The sequence below is a fragment of the Phodopus roborovskii genome, unplaced genomic scaffold (assembly GCF_943737965.1).
Source record: "Phodopus roborovskii unplaced genomic scaffold, PHOROB, whole genome shotgun sequence".
In the NCBI taxonomy this organism is placed as follows: domain Eukaryota; kingdom Metazoa; phylum Chordata; class Mammalia; order Rodentia; family Cricetidae; genus Phodopus; species Phodopus roborovskii.
The window spans coordinates 52,812,324-52,835,212 of record NW_026126480.1 but is presented as its reverse complement, the minus strand read 5'-3'; the positions used below and the strand labels follow the sequence as shown (position 1 = coordinate 52,835,212).

The 22,889-nt window shown below is 50.4% G+C and overlaps 1 protein-coding gene and 1 pseudogene across 1 annotated transcript in view; one reads left to right on the top strand and one right to left on the bottom strand.

The window, feature by feature from the left end:
- Positions 1-22,889, top strand: part of Lrp5 (LDL receptor related protein 5) — a 100,225-nt gene that overhangs the window by 33,427 nt on the left and 43,909 nt on the right. Inside the window, exons 3-6 of the mRNA XM_051193516.1 lie at positions 597-794; positions 2,780-2,976; positions 4,403-4,534; positions 21,140-21,536. Of these exons, the coding sequence (XP_051049473.1) occupies positions 597-794; positions 2,780-2,976; positions 4,403-4,534; positions 21,140-21,536 (924 nt within the window). The remainder of the gene's footprint in view (positions 1-596; positions 795-2,779; positions 2,977-4,402; positions 4,535-21,139; positions 21,537-22,889) is intronic.
- On the bottom strand, positions 5,422-6,275 carry LOC127228609 (DNA-binding protein inhibitor ID-3-like; annotated as a pseudogene).

Here is a 22,889-nt window from a genome sequence, read left to right as displayed (position 1 = left end):
AGGTATGGTGTGGAGATGATGGAGGAAGAAGTGTGGAGGGAGGAGGAGGTGTGGTGTGGAGGTGATGGAGGAGGAGGTGATGGAGGAGGAGGTGTGAAGAGAGGAGGAGGTATGGTGTGGAGATGATGGAGGAGGAGGTGTGGAGGGAGGAGGAGGTGTGGTGTGGAGATGATGGAGGAGGAGGTGTGGAGGGAGGAGGAGGTATGGTGTGGAGGTGATGGAGGAAGAAGTGTGAAGAGAGGAGGAGGTATGGTGTGGAGGTGATGGAGGAGGAGGTGTGGAGGTGATGGAGGAGGAAGTGTGGAGGTGATGGAGGAGGAGGTGTGGAGGTGATGGAGGAGCAGGTGTGTGGAGATGATGAAGAGGTGTGGTGTGGAGGTGATGGAGGAGGAGGTGTGGTGGTGGTGGTGGTGGTATGCTCCTGTTTCAAGCATTTCAAGCATGAAATCCCTTAACCTAAAATCTGAAAGTTCTGGTCTCTCAACCCCAACCTCTGGTTATTTCTCATAGGTCTGATGCGTGAGCTTTTCAGGCTTGTTAGATATTGGGACCAATCCTCAGGTCTGTTTGTGTCTCTCCCTTTATCTTTTCATTAGGTACATGTACTGGACTGACTGGGGGGAAGCACCCCGGATTGAGCGGGCAGGGATGGATGGCAGTACCCGGAAGATCATTGTAGACTCTGACATTTACTGGCCCAACGGGCTAACCATTGACCTGGAGGAGCAAAAGCTGTATTGGGCTGATGCCAAGCTCAGCTTCATCCACCGTGCCAACCTGGATGGCTCCTTTCGGTAAGTGCCTGGTGGCTGAGATGCCCCTCCCCATTATACCGTGTTGTCACAGGGAATTGAGGCTCCTTAACTCAGGCCTTCAGGCCTTAGGCTCTTACCATAGACTCTTACCAAGGATTGCTTGATGACTTTGGGAATAGAGCACAGGTACCACACCTGATATCACAGCTAATGTGCCTGTCTCTATATCAGCATGTTAAATTCCTTCCAAACTGGATAGAAAGGAACATATGTAGTACTCCAGCTATGACTGATGGTGCAAGCATGAATACTGAGTTTGATCCTAGGAACCCACATGATGGAGTAGAGGAAGTTGTCCTCTGACTTCCAGGTGCTGTGACAGTCATATATCTATCTGCCCATACACACCACACACCCCATAATTAAAAAGAAAATATATGTGTGTGTGTGTGTGTGTGTGTGTGTGTGCGCGCACGTGTGTGCGCTTAGGTTGTGCTATGAAATGAGTGAGAAACTCGTTCAGCAGCTGGAGCAGTGGCTCAGTGGGAAGGACCTGAGTTCACTTCCCAGCACTCATATTGGGAGGCTTATTTAACACACACTTCTGGCCTCCTTGGGCAACTGTACTGAGATGCGCATACCTGCACACAGAAACACATAACAAATAAATAAAAGTAAAATCTTAAAAACAAGTAAAAAATCAGTGTTTAGACCGTTTTGGATTTTAGAGTTGCAGGTCAGGGTTGGGCCTGGAAGGTGCTGGGACATTCACTGATCCTCTGCCATGGTATCTTCAGGGCAGCAGGGGCTGTGTGATTATCACTGTATCTCTAGTCTCTCTAGAGAGCTGTGTACACAGTAGGTGCTTGACAAATGGAGGGGGCAGGTGGATGAATAAGAAGGCCAGTTTTCCTGCTTGGTGATGGCCATTGGAATTCTGGCCTGCTCTGTGTAGCCCTGTGCCATCATTACACTTGAGACTCAACTGTGACCTTTGTGTCAGGTGAGAGGAAGTTTACTTCATGACCCAATATTACTTGCTGAGTTGACGTTAGGTTTTGGGCTCCTCATGGGAGAGTTAATTTGGTTTTTGCTTGGAAGAAACTCCTGGCCTAGGGGCATAGGAGTTGGTGCTAAGAGTTCATCAGGGCTCGAGCAAGACTGAGAAGGCCAGTGTGCCATCCATGTTGGGATGCTGTGAAACCTCATATCCCCTCATCCTCGGAGTAGGGGTGGGGATACTCATAGGTTGGCCTGGTCAGGGCCTGGTCTGAGATTTGGAAATGAGGCCAGCCTGGGGACACTGGACTTTGGGAGCAAGTGATCTCAGCATTGCAAAGATTGGCCTGGAGTCTGAAACACTGCTGACCCAGGAGCCCTGGTCAAGGAGTTATGATAAGAGAGTGCCAGTAAATATAATGGTGATAGTGGTAATACTTCCATAGTATCAGTCATGCCAAGGGACATTTACCAGTTCATTTAATATTCACAGTAACCCTATACCACATTCTGTATGATGATAGACGGGGAGTTCCCAAGGCCACATAGCTGGCCAGAGCCTACTGCATCGGGGATGGTCGTTACGCAGTCAAAAGTTGCTGGCTGTGTTCAGTTCCACGCCTGTCACCAGTGTTTATAATCTCATTAAACACGATGTCCACTGTGTGGGAGGGGCATTCTGAGCACAAGGGACCAAAATGTTTCCCTGCTGTTGATGTGGCTCCAGGTCAGAGCACATCTGGTTGAATTAGCATGAAGCTGTTTGCATATCAGGGCTGGGGACCCAGGCTTTTTACGAGCTGTTTGTCTCCAGGTGTGGTGCATGCCCCGTGTGGGCAGTGCCCATGCACACCTGGAAGGTCTGGCTGGAGTGGCCCACATAGGGTGTGCTCACAGCAGTTTTCCTTTGTTCTGTCAAGACATGGTGAGGACTGTTGTGGCTCAAGGGCCTCCAGGATGGGGCAGAGCTGCTTGCTCTACAGGGTCTTCTCCTGACCACTCTGCCCTTTTCATATCTGCTGCAGGCAGAAGGTGGTGGAGGGCAGCCTTACTCACCCCTTTGCCCTGACACTCTCGGGGGACACACTGTACTGGACGGACTGGCAGACCCGCTCTATCCACGCCTGCAATAAGTGGACAGGGGAGAAGAGGAAAGAGATCCTCAGTGCCCTTTACTCACCCATGGACATTCAGGTGCTGAGCCCGGAGCGGCAGCCTCCCTGTAAGTGTGAGCAGGCATTGGGGGTTGGGGTGGGTGGGGCAGGGGACAGGCAGGAGGTATGGCAGGGCAGAGCAGGGCAGGTCTCGAGGTCGGAGAGGCTAAATCAGACAGATCACTGGTGAAGGTAGGACAAGATGTAGACGGAGGGGCCCAACTCTTCAACCAGGTCATTGGGGCAGGATAGAGTCAAACAGTGGAGCATTGTGAGGCTGAGTGGGTCCAGGCAATGCAGTAGGGAGCAGGGGAATATGGGTAAGCAGAGATTTCCACCTGACAAGACCAGACCTCTATCCTGCAGGAGCACCTGTGCGGGTGGGGCCACCTCTTCAGAGATGCACATGGTGGCCTAGAATAAGGAGTGAGTGAGTGTGTGTGTGTGTGTGTGTGTGTGTGTGTGTGTTCCTGCATGCATGCGTGCATACATGTATGGTGTTTCTGCCTGTGATTGTCCAGGCAGGCTAGTGTGGTGGACAGGGTCCCATTAGAGCTGCCTGGGCTTTTTAGAGCAGGTAGTGTCATTGTGAAGACACAGTGGAGTCCTAGCTTGGAGCTGTTGGTTGTCAGCCCGGGGTCCCAGATGGTAGGGTCTTAGCAGAAGTCACTGATGGTGATGCTGAGCTCATGGGACAGATTATGGGGTTGGGTGGGAGATGAAAAGGGCCTGTTCTAGACTTACCCAGTTGCACGGGGACCAGGGGTTTGTATTTCTGACTGTTCTTTACAAAAGCTTGAACTTAGGGCTTAGAACTCAAGGCAGAAAAGCATCAGTTAGTATAGGATGAGGGGGAAAGTGGTCTCTCTAATCTGGGCAAGAATATCATGATTCTTGAACCCTTCTACCTGTGTGGCAGCTCAGTGTTGGGAGGGCAAAGGTCAATTGCAGGAAACCCATTTGTAGTTGACAGTGTTCCAGCGGTGCTGAGCCCCACTTCCATTGGGTAGAAGGAGGGTCTAGAACCTTTTGTCAGATTCAGCTGTGCATTGGCCATAAAAGGGCCTGAATGTGGTTCCCTAGCGTGGATGGAGCCTGCAGAGTCCAGGCAGATCAGAAAGAAAAGGTGGATCATGTGCTCAGGAGTCCACTGACCCAGGGGCCCCAGGGATTGCCACATAAGCAGGTCCTGAGGGTTTCTTTGGAAGCATAGTGGGCGAAAGTTTGTCTTCTTGTTGGAGGAGCTCAGAGTAGGGAAAATGTTCCCTCCAGGGGCGGTCTGGGATTGTTTCTGAGACACTACAGAACAGCTGGCAAGGATGAAGGCTCTACATGTGGGTGGTCATTGGTGAGGTAGGACTAGCATAGCCTGTGGGGAAGGGTTCTGGTATCATGAGAGGGTGGATGGTGTTGGGTTGCCAGCTCGTTTGGAAATGGTGGGAATCCCATATCTTACACTGCAACTTTGTTTTTATTCTGTCTTCTTCCTACCAGTCCACACTGGATGTGAGGAGGACAATGGTGGCTGCTCCCACCTGTGCCTGCTGTCCCCAAGGGAGCCTTTCTACTCGTGTGCCTGCCCTACTGGTGTGCAGTTGCAAGACAATGGCAAGACGTGTAAGGCAGGTGAGGTAGAACACTGGTACTGGCAGGGACAGATGGGTCCCGGCCTGATGGGGCTGGCTGCTGCTATCTTGGGTGTCCCCCAAAGCAAATATGGTGACCTCTTCATAGGGATCTGCTTGCTTTATTGAAGACTGAGCATTGCTACCTCTGGAGTTGGGGTTCATGGTCAGCTCTGGGCTGTGTTTGATTCATGGACTTGCTAGCTCCTTGAGATTCTTGGAGGTCTCATCAAAACAAAACAAACAAACAAAAAACCAACCAAATAAAAAACGATGTCCTAACTTCTTAGTAGTGCTCTCAAAGAGCTCAGCATGTCAATGTATGGTCACAGCTTAAAGTTTGCTGTCCCTTGTTTTTAACAAAAAGCTATTAACTATAAAAATCAAAAGATGGCAGCATTAGTGGCTGCTGTTGGGCGCCAGCCTGCAGTGTGGCACCCGACTGCCTTTCCTCTCCAGTACCACATTGTCCATTGGGAGCACACTCATGGGCCTTACAAGTGCAGACATGCAGTTTGGTTTGGCTTTCCTGTATCTTCGTTGTTCATTTTTCTTCTTGTGGCTCATTCCCCTGAATCTTTTCTCTCCATTAATGCCCCTCCCTGTGCATACGTGGGCCCCAGATCAGCCTTATCGGATGTTTTCTTTCTGACTAGAGCCAGTTTTCCTCTTTTTTAAATATATATTTTTTGAGATTATAACTAACTATATCATTTCCCCCTTCCTCTGAGCCCTTCCATATACTACTCCTTTCTCTCTTTCAAATTCATGTTTTCTTTTTCGTGTGTGTGTGTGTGTGTGTGTGTGTGTGTGTGTGTAGGTATATACACATGTATACACACATACATATACATGTACATACATATATTCTTTTTATTATGCAAAATGTTAACTTTTATAAAAAGTTTAATATACATCACATGATTACAGAAAGTCACCTTCCTGTAAAAAAGGTACAAAAGCTATATACTCTATTATAGCGTTCATAATCAGGGCAGCAGAGCTGTTCTCCAAGATCATCAGAAAACCAGCTCTCATGCTGCCTTGGCAGCCACACTCGCCCCCCTTCTCGACACCCCTATTCTCGGAAAAGCCAGTCTTTTAAGACTTGGGAGTCAGGGTGGGGACAGGGTGACGTTGCCCAGCTGCTGACCAGTGCTAGCTTTTCAGGCCACCCAAGTTCAGTCCTTTGCCCTCAGGCTCCTGGTCCAGCCTTGAGGCAGAATTTTAGGGGAAGTGAAGAGGCCTGGGCGAGATCGAGGCTCATCCATGCCCTCGGGCTTCCGGCCGGAGAGGGTCCCAGAGTCCCAGGGTCCCAAGCGGAACGGGCGCCAGCACCTGCGTTCGGGAGATGCCAGGACCGCCGGGTCAGTGGCAAAAGCTCCTCTTGTTGTTGGAGATCACAAGTTCTGGAGTGAGCTCAGTTGTCTGGATTGGGAGATGTGGACCGTCCGGGGGTCCAGGCGCAGGCTCTGCCAGGACCACCTGCAGGTCAAGGATGTAGTCTATGACACGCGGCAGGATTTCCACCTGGCTAAGTTGAGTGCCTCGAGGGACTCCCGGCACCAGTTCCCGCAGGCGCGAGTAGCAGTGGTTCATGTCATCCAGGAGGCTAAGCGGCTCCACCGCAGCCGGGCTCTTGCCGCGGCCCCGCGCGATGGCTAGGCTGCGTTCCGACAGGCAGCACACCGCTTCTAGCAGCCGCGCACTGGGCTCAGTGCCTTCATGTTGGAGAGTGAAGTTAGAGGTGAAGAAGAGACTACAGCTGCGAACAGTCCCCATACATATATTCTTAAATATAACTTCCTTAGCCTGTATAATGTGGCTTTATACAGTAAAGTATGAAATATAAACTTAGACTGACTGTTTTGTGTGGGACCCCAATGGTGCAGTCTTCCCTGGGAAAGATGACTGGCTTCTGCTCTTGGTGTGTCTTAGTTGCCTATGGTTCTTTGTGTAAGGTTGAGGCCTCAGGGACTTTTCCCTGTCCACCTTGGCATGTTTATGTTTGTTGTCCTTTTTTAAGATATGGTCTCATTATGTAGTACTGGCTGTACTAGAACTTGTTATATAAACCAGGCTGGCCTCAAATTCATGGACATCTGCCTGTTTCTGCTTCCTGAGTGTTGGGATTAAAGGCTTGTGCCACCATATCTGCTGAGTTCCCTCTGATTCCCACACCTGCTACCTTTTGGCTTAGGCCTCACTTTTCAACATTTGATGCTTCAGGGTTCCTGTTGTCATTATCTTACAGTGAATAGCATTCTCATCTCAAGGAAATGCATTTCCTGCTGTGGTACCTCTGGTAGCCTCTTCTGATACCCATGTACCCAGAGGATGCTGCCCGGCTTTGGGAATGAGTTAGGGATCAGAGGGTAATTCTCTGGGTTGATGCTGGGGTTTGTCCCATGAGGAGGGGAGGAAAGCAGCTGTCCTGAGGCTGGTCCTCCTTTTTTCCTTCTCAGACAGAGCCTACTTCCTGCACCATTGTCCCACTCCCACAGGGAAAGGCAGGGGAGGTGGCTGCCTGCCACCACACCTGGTCCAAGCAGCTCCCTAAAGCTGTCTTCTGGTGTCGATGTGTGTGGGTGCAGAGATGTCCTCGCTCAACCCTAGCTGCTATTCAGACTTGGGGTGTGACTCTTAGGGTTTCCTGGTCCCTGCTGTGGGACTTAGATTGTAGATACTGTTGTGTGGGACTTAGATTGTAGATACTGTTGGGGTTGGAGATCAGGATGAGCAGCTGGCCCTGCCCTTCCTGTGGGAGCCAAGTTCCTCAGTGACTCAGATGTCCAGAGGTCACATTTGCCACTTTCCTAAGAATTCTGTCTCCACTAGATGTGAAAGACACTCCTAGAAAGACTCCATTGGAGAGTGCCAAGCACAAAGGAAAAAGGCATTTTGTGTCTCACCCTACTCACGTGAAAGTGTGTGACAGACTGGGAGCATCCCTGTAGTCAGTGTGGACTTTTGTATGCTAAATCCAGATTTTTCCACTGTGGTTGCAGATGCCCTTACTCGGGTGGTCCATTAAAAGGAGGGAGATGATGCTGGGTGGAGGCAGAGACAGGTGGAGACAGGACAGCCAGGGCTACACAGAGAACCCCCATCTTGAGAAGTGGGCGGCAGAGGGAGGGAGATATTTCCAGATGAGATAAAAGGTGTGTATCCTAGTCAGGTTTCTACCGACTAGGACACCATGTTCAAAAATAACGTAGGGAGGAAAAGTTCATTTCCCCTACAGGTCATGTGTCACAGTCCATCCCTAAGTGAAGGAAACCAGGGTGGGAGCTTAAGGCAACTGAAGCAGAGGCTCTGGAGGAACCCTGCTTCCTGCTTGCTTCTTATGCTTGCTCAGCCTGCTTTCTTATGTAACAGAGGACCACCTGCCCAGGGATGGAACCACCTACACCAATCATTAATCAAGAAAATAACCCATAGAATGCCTCAGATGGAAGCATGTTTCTTTTCCTTTTAAAATCTTATGCTGAGTGGTTATAGTTCATGCATTTGGTCCCAGCACTTGGGAAGAAGAGGCAGCTGAATCTCTGATTTTAAGACCAGCCTGATCTACATAATGAGTTCAAGGATAGCCAGGGCTACACAGAGAAACCCTGTCTCAAAAAACCAAACCAAAATCTTTTATGTTTTGAGAGTTTCATATAATATATTTTGATAGTATACTCTCTCTTCCCCTAATTCCTCCCAGGTCTTCCCTACCTCCCTACCCATCCAACTGCATATTCTTTCTCTTTCTTAAAAAACAAAAACACCCCCCCCCAAAAAAAAGGGCACACACAAACCGTGGAATCCAGTTTGTGTTGGACAACTACTCCTGCATGAGGCCACCCTGGAGTCTGGTTGTATCCATTGAAGATTTTCCATCTTCCAGAAGCTATCAGTTGCAAATAACTTCCAAACTAGGGGTGGGACTTCCTTCTCTGCTCAGGGATTTTGTCTGACTTGAACCTGTGTGTGCTATCAGTCTCTGTTTGCTCATGTGTGTGTCTGACCTGCTGTGTCTGGAAAATGGCATTTCTACCACATTTGGCATTTCTACCACGTCTGACCCTTGCAGTCTTTCTGCCTCCTCTTCTGCATAGACCCTCGGAGCTTTGAGAGGAGGCACGTGGGAAAGACATTCCAGTTAGGGAGGAGGGCTCCAATGTTGAGCATTTTTCTCAGTCGATGGTCCCTTTTCCCAGGGTAACCCCAGTTTTTGTGTCAGGTTGACTAAGGAATAGAGGGTGTGCCCAGAGTTCTGAATGAGAGCAGGACTGAGGACCCACTGTTTTCCCTTGGGGACTTCCTCTCCATCCTGGATCCCTTGGGAAGTTCATAGACTGCTGAGGTGGGGAAAGAATCAAAAGTGGAGAATTAGACTGGGAATGTAGTGACAGACTGCTCGCCAAGCATGCATGAAGGCACCAAACAAATCAGGTGTGTTGGTGGTGGGACACATAATATTAGCACTCAGGAGGTGGAGGCAGGGGGATCAAAGGTTCAAGGTCATCCTTGGCTACATAGCAAATTGAAGGCTATCCTAGACTGTATAAGATCCCATCCAGAGAAGGAAAACAAACAGCAGAATTAAGGGCTTGTTCCCAAGATGTAGCCTACAAATTTAAGGTGCTTCTAAAGTATTTCTTCATGTGTCATGTTTTAGAGGGATCTGGAGGTGAGGGAGAATGGGTTCTATCCTTGAGGAGCCTAGGATCTCTTTGGAGGACCTATCTACACAACCCCATGGCTCTGAGCCTGAGAGGCAAGCTTTAGTTGGGTTGGGGTCTTAGACCGTAAAGGATGGCAAGCCATGTCCTGTCATCCATGCACTGTATCTGTGTTCTTTGCAAGCTGTGAGCAGAGTTTTGCATGCTGCAGGGTGTGGTGAGATGCCCTGTGTACTGATTGCAAAAACAGAAGATTTGATTGGTTATGGGAAGGCAAAGCAAAGCGACCACTAAATCCTGTCATCTCATGTTTGGTGGTGTGGTCTTGAGGTCATGGTGGTCAGAGGCTTCCTGCAGGTGTCTCACCAGTGGGGACATCAGAGGTGCTAGGGGCACAGTGGTGCCTCTGGGTTTCTACTAGTGCCTTGGGAATCATCACAGGTGTCAGGTGGAGAAGGGAACTCAGTTGGGAGTGGCCAGGTACCTAGGGATGTCCATGTGGCTGTGGCATCTGTAAAATCTCAAGTGTTTTCCATTTGAGGCCATATGGGGAGAACTGGTCTGCAGTGCGCCATATAGGAAAGCTGGATGAGTAACTAGCCCTGCCCAAAGGACAGATCTACAGGGCAACAGGAATGGAGATCTGGAGAAAGGCTGTGCTGGGGAGACGTCCTGGCCTTCCCAAAGGGAGCATTGGAAGTAATTGGCATATAGCACCCAGGGACTCGGGGTCGATGGAATCTAATACAAATTATTACTGGTGGTGAGGAAATTCATTGGCTAACTTAGAGCACCTAAATGTCAGCCTCTTCTAGCCTTCATATTAGGCTTCAGTCCATGTCTTGGCTGTTTTCTTTGAGGCAGATTCAGCTTTCCTGTGCTTCGGCTTCTTCATCTGCAGAAAGAGAGTGATGGCATCACTGTGGAGTGGTTGAGGCCTGGCTGTTGAAGGCAGGTAGTAGGAACTGGACTCAAATTTGAGCCTGAACTGGGAACCAGGCAGACACTCTGATTTGAGACCAAGAGAACAATCAGAATGTCTGGAATCAAGTAGATGCCGTGGTTAGGTGGTGACAGGGCTGGAGAGAGCTCTGTGAGTAGACAGGCAGGCTGGTGACTTGGTACAAACTTGGGTGTCTGTCCTGAGCATTCTGAATATGTATGACTCCCATTCTATGGATTCAAGGCCAGTGTTGATGTAGGGAGGGCACAGGGGCCTGGCTGTCACTGGACTCTTGTGACACAATATGTTTCCTAGCTAACTACTGGCCTGATGGAGATGGGATGGGATGGAGTGATGGAGTGTAGCTGAATCTGCTCCTTTTAGGTGCACTCACTGTAGGTGGGAGGTGCTGCTACAGCTCCTTGCTCCTACCAGCTTGCTGTCGGAGCCCCAGGTATGAGTGCTGGACTTCACTTCTGGAGTTGGAGATGAGAAAGTTTAAGCAAATGAAAAGTCAGCCCAGTTTCCCTTGAAGTAGGGCCTGAAATGGGGACCCTATCAGGACCCCAGTTAATGGGAGAGTGGAAGGTACTCATAAACTGGGGAGGGGGGTGTGCAGAAGGGACAGATGCTTGTGTAGCTGCCTAGTGGAGTGGCATCCTTCATGACCCTGACCTGCTTTCTTCCCTTCTGAGTGGTGAAGGGAGTGGAGTATCCCCCTTAGCATGGCTGGAGATTGAATGAGAAGCGTGGGCACGTGGAGGCCAGCATTTGACATTGAGGGATTTTCTCACTCTCTCTCTACCTTATATATTGAGGCTGGCTTCCTCATCTGAACCCAGTGCTTAATGATTCAGCCACTCTAGATAGCTCACTTGGTCTGGGGACTCTTTCTCTGCCTCCTATGTTTTGGGGCCACCACATCTACCATGGCATTTAACATGGGTGCTGGGATCTAAACTCCAGTTCTCATGCAGAACAAGGCACCCATTGAGCCATCTCCCCAGCTCCATGAAGGATTTTGATAGGATCTTCCTCTGTCACCTAGGCTAGCCTGGAACCCAGTATATAGCCCAGGCTGGCCTCAAATTCATTCTTCCTGACACTGTTTCTCAAGAACAGGGATTACAGGCCTGTGCCATCACATTAAAAAACAAAACATTGCTTGGGTGAGCATAGCCTGCATACCTGACCTTTGAGCTCAGGAGCATTTGGGTCTAACATGACCTTTGCCTCTGGTTCTCTGCTTCCTGTCCTCCAGTTCTTCTGAGGTGGCTTTCATGAGACTAGCAGAGGTGTCACAGCAAGTAGCCTGCTCCATCCCGGCTCAGCTGGGACTCCGTGTGGCCTAGGGTGCCTGTGTTGTGGATTTCCCCCATCAGGGTGATTCTCAACTCTGGGAAGCTGGAGGCTCTGTGTGTTTGGCCTGGACCAGCCTCCCTCCCTGCCCCCCGCCCCCCTCCAGCAGCCTCCACAAACAGCTGGCTTTGGTTTCCCCCATGTTTTTCCAATTATGTGGAATGGGCTAAAAACAGCAGTAGCAGGGGCCTTATTTGGGAGTCGCCACTGCTGACTGTCCTCCGAAGCCTGCAGCTCCCTCTCGCCAGTGTCTCAGTGTCCTGCTCTTTGTGGACCCCTTACCCTGTTGATCTGACTTTGGGGCAGTTATTTAATCACACTCATCCTGCTGCTTAGGGTCACGAATCACAAAGCCAGAGGACTCTGTGGCCAGGCAGTAGAGCTGGCTGCAGGAACTGCTGCTGTGGGTCCCCTGGACAAGGCCTAGCAAGCAACAGGATGGGCACGGATTTGCTAGCGCCCCCCCCCCAACATACTTTTAACATATGTTTGACTGTTGGGAGCAGGGACAAAAAGGAGGTGGGTGGAAGCTGCTGAAAGACCAGAGGCCTCACTGTTGGGTCTGATGGGTAGATGGGGCAACAGATATTTTGACAACAGATCCTCATGTCTGTCTGTCCATACATCTACCCACCCACCTACCCAGGCAGATTAGCCAGATGGGCAGGCAGCCCTCAGCCAGGGCCAAGAATAATGGGCATGTTTGTTCCCAGAGTCTGGCTGACTAGTCACTTATCAGGGAAGTAGGTCAAAGGGAAAAGAAAGGAGGTCCTGTGGGGGAGTCTGCTCTGTAGCCTTGATTGGCATTGACTTTGCAAACGGAAGGCAGCTGCTGTTCTCAACCACAGACTGTGAATTTTTAATAGCAAGGAAATTGGATCACACAGTCATGGAGACTGTGGCAAGCCTGCATGCTATCATGTTGTGTTTCTGTGTAACCAGGTGTAACTACTTCAGAAGCACACACTTTTGTCAGTGTCTGGTGAGATTTGCTCTGACGTTGATGCATTTGTGTAACTGCCATCCAGCTAGAGAGGGTTTTCATCACCCAGAGAAGGCCCCAAGGCTCCTATCTCTCTTCCCACTATGATTTCTTTTATTTTGTGTGTTTGTGTGCTTTGCCTGCATGTATGTCTGTGTACCACATGCATGCCTCATGTCTAAGGAAGTGGTAAGCCTCCATGTGGTTGTTGGGAAGCAAACCTGGATCCCATGTAAGAACAAGTGCTCTTAACCATTGGGCTAACCTCCAGCCCATTCATCTCACTGTGAGTCAGGTAGCTCCCTGCTGTCCTGACATGGGCCAACACCACTTTCTTAGAAAGGAAAACTTTCCCTGGGGTCAGGCACAGCTGGCACAGTGCCAGCTGCCACTTGGTGCTTCCTGGCTGTGACGAACAACATGATACTGACTGACATTGTGCCTTTATCTGTCTCCTGTTTCCCTCTCTTCTGTAGCCCAAGCCCAACTCCAGCCAGGCTCTGGGCCTTCTGGTGAACTCTTCGTGTTTGTAGAAAAATTTTGGGTTTGTAGGGATGGTACTCGCCCTGTACAGCCCCTGGGCTCCCAGAGAAAGGACCAGTTCCCCTGCTTTCTCTGGCTTGAGACTCCCTGAACTTCTGATTTCCAGCAATTAGAAGGAACCTTGCCAGCCACAAAGTACTCAGCTGACACGTGGGCCTCCTGCTTGTCTTCAGAAAAGCATGTAGGTTCCAGCCCCTCCTGGCCTCCAATCCCTGTTTCCTCTTGCACCTCCTGTCCCCTGGAAATGGATAGTGAGTTCCTTCTGGCCATGTTGCCTGGACCCTCTCCCTGTGCCTGGCTACCCATTGCTCCAGAGACCTGCTTTGATGCTAGATCTTCTTGGCTCCACCCAAGGCCCTAAGGGGGATTGTATGTGCTCTGCTCCCATCTCTGCTGTGAAGGGCAGATGGATTCAGCTTCCTCACTTCTAGCATCCTACTGGACCAGGGTCAGGGCCCAGGAGTTGGGATATGTTGTTAAGTGCAGCACAAGTTGTCTGGCTATCCCTGGGGTCTGTACCAAGTGGGGTCTCTCTTGTCCTCTCTGAACCACTCTCAGAAGCATGATGGGTATTGGAGTGTATGGGTTCTGGCCTCAATTCTTTCTCTGTGCCTATGAAGTATGGGTTCTTTGTGCTTTTATCCACTTGGGAATGCCACCTGAGATCCTACCTCTGAACCTGTAAGCTGTGTTTTGTTTATTTTAGTTTATAAGATCATTGTGATCTTAACCTTGTGATGATTTTTCTGCCTCTGCTTCTCAAGAGCTAGGATTGCAGGTGTGTAGTTCTTTGAACCATGTAAACTGCTGAAAGTCAACTTAGACCTGAGGGGAAAGTGGTACTTTCATATAGCTCTGTATTCAATTATTTGGACTCTGGCCAGCCACCAAGTAATGACAGCAATAGTGTATCCCCAGGGTGGAAACTGCTGCCATGGTATAGCTCTCAGCCTTGTCTTCCTTCACTCCTACCAGAGCTTCTTAGGGAAACTTTGGATCAGCTTTGCTTCCCAGATGGGGGACTGTGTACAAAAGTGAGCACACACTCAGAGCTGCAGAGCTGCAGATGGGACTAAGAATTCTGTCCTGTGGTTTCTGTCCCCCCTGCCTGGGACTCCCTTCTGCAGTCTCCTGATACAGAGGGCACAGCTGTCCATTAAGCTCTAGCCAGCTCCAGGAGCTACAGGACAGCATGTGACCAACAGTAAAAATAACTACTGCTGGGGCTAGAGGTTAAGCATGTGTCACATGCTCTTTCAGAGGACCTGAGTTCAGTTCCCAGTGCCCATGCCTAAGCAGCCTTTACCTCCAGCTCTAGGATATCTGATGCTGTTCTGACTTGTATGGGCACATGCATGCACACATCCTAAAGCTTAAAAAAACGGGGAGGGGGGGCACTGCTGTGTATAGAACATCTTCTGTGTTCCTAGACCCAGAAAGACTGGCTTTTTTTAGACTCTTAGTCACTGTGACAGACACCTGATAAAAGCAACTTAAAGGAGGGTTTATTTTCGCTCAGGAGCACACGAGTCCATTATGGCGGGAAGCATGGCAGTGGGGCTGTGAGGCCACTGTCACATTGCAGTCAGGAAGCAGGGAAAAGTGAGTGCTGGGACTTAGTGTACTGTCTGAGATCCCTGCCTGTGGGAATGGTGCTGCCCACATTCAGGGTGGGTCTGCTCAGTTAAACCTCTCTGTAAACACAGCACACCCAGAGGTGTGTCTCCTAGGTGATTCCAGATCCTGGGAAGCTGACAATGAAGACCGAGCATGGTGGGGTATTCTCTTCTGCAGCTAACAGGCCTAGCCATTTCCTTTGTGCCTGTGACCCTGTGGTCATTAGGTGGGGTTTCCCAGGCCAAGGTACTGGGCTGGAGTCTTGGCATTTATCTAGCCACTTACCCCCCCCCCCCCCAGGGGCCAGTGGAGAAACCTAATCAATTGCTAAACAAAAAGAATCTGGCTACCTGCCAGATGGGAAGCTGCAGGGCCAGGCTGTTCATTTCAGATGGCAGGGTGAATGGAGGCCTGCTAGGTCTGCTAGCTGCCCTCCCAGTCCTAGGCCTAGGAGGTAAGGAAGAAACAGGCCCTGCCTGCTGTGGGGGCAGCTGAGGAGACCAGGACAGGAGTCATGGGAAGAAGGGCTGGATCTCAGTTGTCATCAGATCGAAGCTTTCTCTCTTGATGAGAAAGAAGTTGGCAGGGCAGAGCCATGGGGTCATGGATGCCTCCCAGGCTGGATGGAGCTTCACTAAGGGGCTGGAGCCCTTCAGGGGCAGCCTGTGACCTTGGGATTGTGGTGGACTGTGTGGGAGGGTTGACTATAAGGTGGCCAGGGTTCTGCCTGGAGGACCAGCCTTCTCTTTTGTATTAATTGGGCCTAGCACCCCCAAGATGGATTATTATTTTGCTTGTTATAGAGGAAAAAAAAAAAACAACTCTTCCTGTGGAGAAATGATCTTTTCAGTTCTCATATGCCCAGTGGGTTGCCTGTGAACCTACCTCCCAGGCTTCAGCAAAGGCCACTAAAGACCATGAGGCCACATCTCTAGGTGGTGGATGTGATTTTTTGGTCCCATCCTGCCTTTTACCTTTTACCTTGTTTTTCCCTTCACACCTGGACTCCAGCCATTTAAGCCACCTGTCCCCATCCCCAATTAAGCCAGAAGGCAATTTAAAAAGTATTATTTATGCGTACGAGTGTTTTTCATGCATATATGTGTACCATGTACATCCTTGTTGCCTGCAGAGGCCAGAAGAGTATGTCTGATCCCCTGGAACTAGAGCTGTGGGTGTTTGTGAGCCACCACATGCGTGCTGGGAACTAAATCCAGGTCTGTAAGAGCAGCCAGTGCTCTTAACTGCCGAGTACCCTCTCCAGCCTGGTAAACAGGAGCATTTAATGATCCAGAATCCTCCTGCCTAAATGAAGCTACTTGAAGCAGCTCCTTGAAGCAGGCCTACATTTTCTCTCTAAAAAGTTTTTATTGGGTATTTGTTTATTATTTATTTTTGTATGTGTATATGTGCCATGGTGTGCATGTGGAGATCAGAGAACGACACAAAGGAGTTGGTTCTCTTCTTCCATCACATGGATCCTGAAGATTGTGCTAGGTCACTAGGCTTGATGGCATTTCGCCCACTGAACCATCTGGCTGCCATGGTTTCTGCCTTTTTCACGTCTCAATAACTTCTCCAGGGCTTGGTGTTCTGTGTTGGCTAACACCTAGAGCCATGAATGGCCTCTGTGATTTAAAATGAACTTCCCTCCCTCCCTCCCTCCCTCCCTCCCTCCCTCCCTCCCTCCCTCCCTCCCTCCCTCCTTCCCTCCCTCCCTCCCTCCCTTTGTTTTTTTGAGACAGGGTTTCTCTGGGTAGTCCTGACTGTCTTGGAAGTCACTTTGTATACCAGGCTGTCCTCTAACTCACAGAGAAATGTCTCTGCCTCCTGAGTACTGGGATCAAAGGTGTGTGCCACCATTGCCTGGCCGGGTTCTCTTTGGTATTGGGTTTTTACTGTTTTCCTGGAGCTTTGGTGGCTGTGTGTGGATCTTGTGTGCACTGCAGCCTCCATTCCTGGGCTCTGTGCTGAGCTCAGAGGGGCAGAAGCTGCTGTCCAAGAAGCCTGAGCTGGCTCCTACACTTGGAAAAGCTGCAACACTCTAGAATTCAAATAGTTTCCCACCACTCAGTCAACGTGTCACTAGAAAAGCTACTTGTTTTCATGGTTGTTGACTGTTTTTCCTTTCCTTTCCCTCCTCCCGTCTCTTCCCCTTCCTCCTCCCTCTTCCCCTCCCTCTCTCCCTCCCTCTCATCTTTGTTCTTGTTAAAAGATTTTATTTCATGTGTATGAGTATTTGCCTGCATGTATGTGCACCATTTGTGTACAGTGATGGTGGAGGCCAGAAGATGGCGTCAGGACCCCCAGAACTGGAGTCACCAATCATTGTGATCTGCTATGTGGATTCTGGGAACTGAGCACAGACAAGTGCTTGCAACCACTGAGTCATCTCTCCAGCCTCTACTGTCATGGGACAGCTTTGTTCTCTCTTTCCACATTTACACAGCTTGCTTTCCAAGTGCTTTTTACCCACTGTGCCATCTTGCTTGCCCCAACTCATACTTTTCAAGGATTAACACTCCCCACCAGGGGCCACAGGGTCCGCCACAGATTTCCCTACAGCCTGCAAGCTCCTGATGATGCTTGCTTTTTTACATGGATAGTAATCAGGATTATGATCTGTGACATGTGGGGTGACAACACAGCTCAGGTGTCAATGTTCATAAGTGAGATTTTGTTTGTGTGCAGCCATGCGCTCTCATTTCAGTGCTGTCCAGGATTAGGCTCTTGATGTCTGGCTCTCTCTCCCTGGCCCCTAATGGAAAATACTTGCCAACCTTATTAGAGAGCCCCAGACAGCCCTGTGGCCCTTCGAGCCTGTTTCCCTCTAGGCTTTTATCTGAGGGTGGCAGTCTCCCGCTGTCTGTGTCTGTGGTTGGAATCCTACTGAATGCACAGTGTGCTATTTGCTTGTGGCTTCCTTAAGGACAGGCTGGGTTTGGAGTTGCTTGGTGCACTGTGTGTGGCAGGCCCTCAGTGGAGTGTAGCCCAAGGCATCACCGCCCCCCCCCCCCAATAGCAAACCATTCTGGCCTCTGAACTCAGCTTGTACTTAACAGCCTGTATTGCTCACCCCTGCTTCCTAGTGAAATCTGTGTCATTGTCCAGCTGTCCCTTCTGCTTGGCTTTCCCTCCTTCCAGTATGGCCCTGACCCTCCTCCTGGAGCTTCCTACATGCACCTAGTGTGTGGCTGAGTTTGAACACTGTGCATGTTTTGAGGTACTCAAATGAAGCTGAGGCATGGTAGACTCATGGTAGACTCGGTGGGGAGGGCAGTGTCCTCCTGAGGAGGCCATAGAGCCACAGGGCAATTGGATGTGCAAAACTGGAGGCAGGGATCAGAGTGATTGGCAATGAACCAAGGAACGCCAAGTATTTCCGGCAACACCAGGGCTGAAGGAGGCAGGAAGGGCCCTCCCTTGGAGCCCAGGGAGAGAGCTGGCCCTGCTGCACCTAGACTCTTGGCTTCTGAACCCCTAGATCTGGGAAAGAATAATCTTGTTAAAATCACACATTAGGGTGTGAAGGCTGTGCCTGTACCTGACACCTGACCTGCAGTGGGAATGTTCTCTTCCTGTGTCCTATGTGTTCCTAGAGGAAGTAGAAAAGCCAGGTGCCATATAGCTAGGTCCAATGGCTGCCAGTGCCCAGGTAAGGACCTTGCTACCATTCCTCACCTGAGTAGAAAGAAAAGTAATTTCAAAACGCAAGCACTTGATCAAACTTTTAGTTTCTAAACTGATTGCCGCCTTGATGTTTAAACCGACATTTACTGGCCCTGCAGGAACCAAGCATTAGGCAGGTGTCTCCTCTTCATGGCCAGCACTGTCCTGCCTGCCCTGCCCGCCCCTACGGCTTTTGTCATGACCTCACTTTTTAAAGACCTTCTCAGAGGCCAGCCATGGGCACCAGCCTTGGCAAACATCAGTGAGAGGTTCCTCTGCAGCTGCCCTTTGCTGGCCTGACCTTGGCTAGAGCCTTCTGTTACTAGCCCTGGAAGCTTGTGTTCTGAACCCAGCTCTCACATCTTGGGTATGTGGCTGAGATGTGGCCCTGTTCCAGGCATCCCTCAAACACTGTGCACCCCCAGGGTTCCAGAGAACCCCCTACTCATCATGATGGAGTCACTGGACAGCTCCAGGGTTATCTTAGCAATGACTAATTGCTGTAGTTGCCGAGACTTAATTCACAGTCTTTCTCTGGTGGCTGTGAGGAGTCCCTTTTGCTTAGGACTTTGTGTTGACTTAACTCTCAGAGGGTGAGGGCCTGAGTGGAGTCCTCTGGGACACTCTGCAGGACTCTTCCATGTGATGGCAGAGGCTCCTGAGCCGGAGGGCAGCCCCTCCAATCTCCACAGCCCTTTCCCCCACCTTCCCTACTCCCTAGTTGTGATTTGTGGCTGCAGTTTGAGATAGCTGGTTCTTTGTTGGTCTTGTTCTTCATGGTCTCTGCTCTATGACCCTGTAAGGGTGAAGAGGCTCATGAATCTGTTGTTCCCACCTCTTCCTAGGTGATAGCTGGTCTAGGCCGGGGCTAAAGTATCTATTCATAGATGCTGGTGATGTGACTAAACTGGCCTGATTGCTTATGACAGATTTCTTGTACTCACTCCTCAGGTGACTCAAGGGATCTTATCTTATCTCTTGTTGCTGTGTGGCCCTTGAGCTTGTCCTCTCTGTGTACTAGCCCCCCCCCCCCCCGTACGTACTTCATGGCATAGTCATACCTGATGTGAAGATGGTCCTCATATAAGTGACTGCATTAGGATGGCGGCACAGGGTTAGCAGAACAGGTTCAGATGTGGTCTTGGGAACAAGAGTCAGTTCCCACTGGGGATCAGTGCTTCGTGTGGTGTTCCATGGGAGTACTATGGGAGCCAGGGGACAGTTGGCACACACTGTCTGTCCCTTATAGAGGAACTGACAGTTCTGGCCCTTCCTGGCCATCTCTTATCTATCACGTTGACTAAGCCTCTTGACATCTGGCTCAGCGGTAGAGCCAGAAAGTGACTCAGATATCACCAGGCCAGTGAAGAAAAAAGCCCAGAGACTGGTCCCTGCCAGATGCTCACACCAGGTGGGTTCTGCCCCAGGGGTGTGTCTCCATGTTGGTTTGATGTTAGGTTCTGGACACAGCATTGTACAAAAGGGTCCATACCAGTCCCTGTGAGACTGTGGGTTGAGCACAGTGTGAGCCTGTTCAGAGGCCCAAAATTCAGAAGGTGCTGTGTAACCTGGGCCTTGAAGGGCAGGTCAGCGGTTAACAGAACATGTTGGGAATGCAGCCCAGAGGAGGAAATTTCTGTAGAAATTTCAAATTCTGCTCTTTCCTCCCAGCATGTACCTTTCTCAAGTAGCCTGGATTTGGGTCAAGGTTCTTTGTTGCTGTTGGGCACTTAGGGCTCCCATAAGTGCTAGTTAGCCTCGCTACTTCACCTGGTGCCTCAGTTTCCCCAGCCTTGCATAAGAAGCCATTGTCTAGGAAGCTGTGAAGATCTGAGCTTCACCCAAGCAGCCAGAGCACTTAGGGATGGTTCTAGGGCCATAGAACCTGACATTCGCTCATGTTTGGAAGGAGATATGGGAGGACACTCCTACTAATGTACCTGAGGCTCTTTGCACTGAGTCTAAGGTACCAAGGTGTCACAGCTTCTCTACTGCCCACAGGTTCTCAGTGTTGAGTGTCAAGCTGACTTTTGACAATTCAGCAGTGCCTCTGAGATACATTGGAAGTGTATTCCTTGCCTGTCTCCTGTGGGACCCCATCTATAGACCCTGTTTAGAAAGCAGCCTTTCTCAAGGCCCTGCTTTGCAGAGGCCACAGTGGCCATGCTGGATCCTGGCTGCAGAGGGGTGAACTTGTGAGTCTGGCCCAAGCGAGAAGACTCTGGAGGTGCCCTTTAATCTCCTCGTTGCCTGGAGTGTCAAGTAGTCTTACATTTTGTGTCAGTGCTGTGTGCTTGTATAGCAGGTGTCCAGGGGGTGTCTGAGCTTTGGACCCAGGCTCCCTCCGTCCAGCATTGTGTATGCCAGAACTGGGTGCAGGTCACTTGACGCAGATCTCTGTCCTTGACTGGGTGACAGAATGAGACGGGGCACCTGCTTAAAGCTGTTTGTAAGTGGATGGAGGGGGAGAATGGGACTGGCAGTTGGGGTCTGGAGCACTGTGCTTCCAGGGGGATTTTTCACGGAGACTGTCTTGTGGTCAGGAAAGGGACAAGAGGACTAGCAGAAATAGCTCTCACACTGGTGGAAGCCAGATGGCCTGCCTAGAGGGCTTCTAGTTGATTCTTCAGCCTCTCTGTGCTTCAGCGTTAACCTTCTGTAAAACAGGAAAACACAGCGTCAGCCTCACAGAGCCCCTCAGCCACTATTGTAGTCTGAGGGCCTGGCTGAGACATGTGTGGATAGCCTCACTGTAAGTCTAGGCTCTTATGCTGCCTCAGCCGCAGTGACTGACCTCTGACCTCACTGCTTGTGTCTCCATAGGGGCTGAGGAAGTGCTGCTGCTGGCCCGGAGGACGGACCTGAGAAGGATCTCTCTGGACACGCCTGACTTCACAGACATAGTGCTGCAGGTGGGCGACATCCGGCATGCCATTGCCATCGACTATGACCCACTGGAGGGCTACGTGTACTGGACAGATGATGAGGTGCGGGCTATCCGCAGGGCGTACCTGGATGGGTCAGGTGCACAGACGCTTGTGAACACTGAGATCAATGATCCTGATGGCATTGCCGTGGACTGGGTTGCCCGGAACCTCTACTGGACAGACACAGGCACTGACCGGATTGAGGTGACTCGCCTCAATGGCACCTCTCGAAAGATCCTGGTATCTGAGGACCTGGACGAACCTCGGGCCATTGTGTTGCACCCTGTGATGGGGTAAGGCTGGGACTACAGGTGGGCTTTGGAGCATCCCCTAGCACCCCAACCCCTGACTATGCTTGTTAATGTGCAGAGAGTCAGTGAGCAGGGCAGATTTGTAAAGAACATTTCTTGGACAAGCTTCCAGTGCTGCCGAGGCAGCTGGTCCTTGACTTTGAGGAGTTTGGGCCAGGTCATCAAGTAGTGGGTGAGAGAGCCTGGAGGGCTGGGAGATGGTAAGGTTGGTAAGGTTCCTGTCTTGTAAGGGTAGAGATCCAAGTTGATCCTGAGAATCCACATTAAAAAACAAACAAAAAAGAACTGGGATACAGCTTGGGAGATTGCTCAGCAGGTAAGTGCTTGATGTACAGATGAGCATTTTGGTCCCCAGAAACACATATAAATGCCAAGTGGACACGGCAGGCATGGAGCCTCGGAGCATCTGTGCCTGGTGGTGAAGAGCGCTCCTGAGCTAGAAATTTAACTGAGCAGACCCTGAGGGAGAAGTGTCATGAAGCTCTAGGGGTGATGCTGGGGTGGGGCCAGGAAGAGTCTGCTTAATGAAGGGTGTGAACCCGTGTCGGGAGTAACAGCTGCAGTCTTTTGAACACTGTAAGTACCAAGTGTGTTTCTGCTTTTATGGAAGGAGCATACCTAGCAGGTACTGCAGATGCCTCCTGATGCTGGTGCCAGGGCTGTATCCTGCCTACCTGTAGGGCCTTGTAAGCCAGAGAGGTTGGAGGGGTTATGTGTAGAGATCTAGATGGAGGGTGAGTAGCAGGGCCTTGGGGGCAGCGCTGATAATGGAGTGTGTGGGGAGGTTCAAGGCAGCAGTAGTCCTTCAGTGACCCTGGACCCAATAGTAGGCAGAAGAATTTGCTCTGTGGTAGTGGCCAAAGAGCAGTGTTGTTCCCAAAGAGGATGGATACAAGGAGCTTTGGGGTAACTGAAGTTCTCAGAAGCAGGGCTCCGGTGGTCAGTTCAGGTGAAGGGTCAGGAAGATGACCTACTCCCAGCTACACCACCATGAACTCAGTGAGACCACAGCCCCATGGGCCACAGGGTTCTCAGGTGTGGAATGAGGTTCTTTACCAGCCTGTGACTTCTGAGCCTGTGGATCCAGGGATGTTGCCGCCAGTGAAGTGTATATGATCCCAAGTCCAGGGAAGAGTGTTTCAGACAGAGGGGACCAGGAGACAAGGCCCTGTCCTGAACCCAGAGTGGCCTGGATTTTCTTGCATTTAAACTTCTGTCCTGTATCATAAACTCACAGGCAAATGGGCAGAACTAGAAAAAACTATCCTCAGTGAGGTAACTCAAAACGAGAAAGACAAATACAGTATGTACTCACTCATAAGTGGCTATCATACG